This window comes from Ochotona curzoniae, unplaced genomic scaffold (genome assembly GCF_017591425.1).
Source record: "Ochotona curzoniae isolate NIBS_2020 unplaced genomic scaffold, NIBS_Ocur_1.0 patch34, whole genome shotgun sequence".
NCBI lineage: Eukaryota > Metazoa > Chordata > Mammalia > Lagomorpha > Ochotonidae > Ochotona > Ochotona curzoniae.
The window spans coordinates 20,590-21,594 of NW_024466906.1; the positions used below are offsets into that span (position 1 = coordinate 20,590).

The window sequence follows — 1,005 nt, forward strand, 5'->3', positions numbered from 1 at the left end:
GGACCTGCATGGTTAGTGCGTCAGCTCGAGGGTCTTGAGGAGCCACACCCTAGAAGGAGGCAAAGAGGGGGTCCCCCCACCTAGCCCTGCTTCTGGTGCAACGGTTGGGCTCTCATCTGCTACTGGCTCTCCGGCTTTCAGTGGAGTGAATGGACGACGTGGGAGAAACGGCGTAGTAGTGCCTCGCACAGGCGCTCCGACCCACCTCCGGAGCCTCTGAGGCATGGGTGGCTCTCTCCGTGCACCTCTTGGTAGAGGTGGGATGCGTCGCAGGGGTGCCTCGCCTCACAGCTCAGTTCCTTTTCCTGATTAACATTAAATATTCAAGTCGGCACCGGGCGGCACGGTGTCCTTCGGTGGATTGGGTTATTGTACAAAGCGGTGACATAAATAAATGGGGCGGGCAGCCTGGAGGGCGGTCAGGTGGAGTGGAGGTGAGGTGCTTTTGATTTGCTGACCACCTTCTTCTCTTTAACCCGTCGATTCTGGAACCAGATGGTGACCTGGCGCTCGGAGAGGTTCGTGGTGGCAGAGATGCGCCGGCGCTTCTCTTTTGTGATGAACTTGCTAGCCGCGTACTCCTTCTCCAGCTCCTTCAGCTGCACCTTGGTGTAGGGCACGCGCTTCTTGCGCCCGCGCCGGTAGCTGCTCACCTCGGGCTGCAGGGGAACCACGTCTGCGGGAGGAGAGAGGGAGAGAGAGAAGATGGTGGGGTGGACGTTAGGGAAGCGGGCTGCAGCAGGCCACCGGCCTCACTACCCGACTGACCGATTGACACACCGCGCGGGTCTCTGACATGCACGCAATTAAAGAGGGGCCGGTGGATCTAACTCTGAGCCTGGTCAAGCTTGCTCGTTCTTGTCACTTCTGATATTAGCAAGGTCTCTCGACTAGGGTGAGGCCACAGGAATATTGTGAGGGCACTAAAAATTTAGGAACCAAGTGAATGCAGTGTGTGTGTGTGTGTGAGAGAGAGAGAGAGAGAGAGGCAGAGAGAGAGAGAGA

General features: G+C 57.7%; 1 protein-coding gene across 1 annotated transcript; it reads right to left on the minus strand.

The window, feature by feature from the left end:
• Positions 1-419: 419 nt before the first annotated feature.
• On the minus strand, positions 420-676 carry LOC121167144 (homeobox protein Hox-C13-like; the record flags this gene model as incomplete). Its single annotated transcript, XM_040996520.1, has 1 exon — positions 420-676. A coding segment is annotated over one exon (257 nt), but the record flags the coding sequence as incomplete, so codon positions are not given.
• Between the last annotated feature and the right edge of the window lie 329 nt (positions 677-1,005).